The 1,178-nt window shown below is 41.9% G+C and overlaps 1 protein-coding gene across 1 annotated transcript in view; it reads right to left on the reverse strand.

Moving 5' to 3' along the window:
* Positions 1 to 1,178, reverse strand: part of SPEF2 (sperm flagellar 2) — a 200,523-nt gene that overhangs the window by 78,879 nt on the left and 120,466 nt on the right. Inside the window, exon 24 of the mRNA XM_008574789.1 lies at positions 486 to 623. Coding sequence (XP_008573011.1) covers positions 486 to 623 — 138 coding nt within the window. The remainder of the gene's footprint in view (positions 1 to 485; positions 624 to 1,178) is intronic.

The following is a 1,178-nucleotide window of genomic DNA, read 5'->3' on the forward strand; positions in this document are numbered from 1 at the left end:
GCGCACTGTAGCAGTGCGCCACCGGGCCGGCCCCTCATTGGGTTGTTCTAATGAAGACTTTTTTTCCAATCCAGTATTGAAAAATTTTTTATTTTCAAGAATCGAATGCCTGCTGGGTCTAATGTTACCCATGCATTGTGGCAGGGCTGCTTTCCTGAGCTTTGGCTAGCCCCTTTGAGTGTCCGCTTTGAGACGCTGACAGATGAACAATTCAGTTGCAGACACTATCTCTGTTGTCCCTTTCTACATATCTAGGCCACCTGGAAGCAAAGCTGGTGAGTCGTTGCTTGGGATGTTTCCAGTTTGGGTGCGTCTTTGACCCAGATCGAAATGATTTATTTCTGCTAACTCCCTTGGCAGGTTGGAGTTCATATCAGGCAGAGTGCTATGAGCAAAACGAGCCCTGACATTCCCAAAGGAGTTGTTCCACAAGGCATGCCCCCATGGAGGGAAGAGTCTGTGTCATCGTGACCAGCTGCCCCTACCTGCATTAGTGAGAAGAAGTGGTTCATTGTTATTCCAAGAGAGTCCTGTAACCAGCTGTCATGAATGATGCCTAGCCGCTCCTGCTCTGCCTCTTCCTTCCTGGCGTCACAAATGTCCCACAGGCGGTCTCGCAAATCCTGAGCAGAAAAAAAGCATCTCAGCCCAAATTACCTCAGGGTAATAAAACTAAAATCTGTTGCTTCTCTTAAAAATGTCCCTAAAGAAATTTTTGACCTAATGCACTAATGTATTGTATTTGTTCATTCAATCAATATTTATTTTGTTTCTACTCTGTCAGGCACTTGCTTTCTAAGACTACCTCACCAAATCATAAGCCCATGTCTCCCACTTTAGCCATGGATGGCTACGTTTTATGTGTTTTAAAACTTCCTCAAAAAATATGGTTGAAAACATACTTTTAGTGAATTTGGGGGGGTTGTATTATCGGTGGGAAAAACATACGGGTGTATTTAAACCAAAGGCATAGGCTTGTTAATTAATATCAATGGTGGAACATGTCATTCACCAAAAAATGTTGTCTGTGCTTATTGGGATGGTCCAAAAATAAGCTTTTTATTAAAGAGCTAGCAGTAAAGAATCTCTTAAAGATCCCAGCACTGCCACTTACTGGATCCTGAACAATCACAAAGGTGATAAATATAAATATAATAATTTGTAACATTATATTTATA

This window comes from Galeopterus variegatus, unplaced genomic scaffold, assembly GCF_000696425.1.
Source record: "Galeopterus variegatus unplaced genomic scaffold, G_variegatus-3.0.2 Scaffold1104, whole genome shotgun sequence".
Classification (NCBI taxonomy): Eukaryota; Metazoa; Chordata; class Mammalia; order Dermoptera; family Cynocephalidae; genus Galeopterus; species Galeopterus variegatus.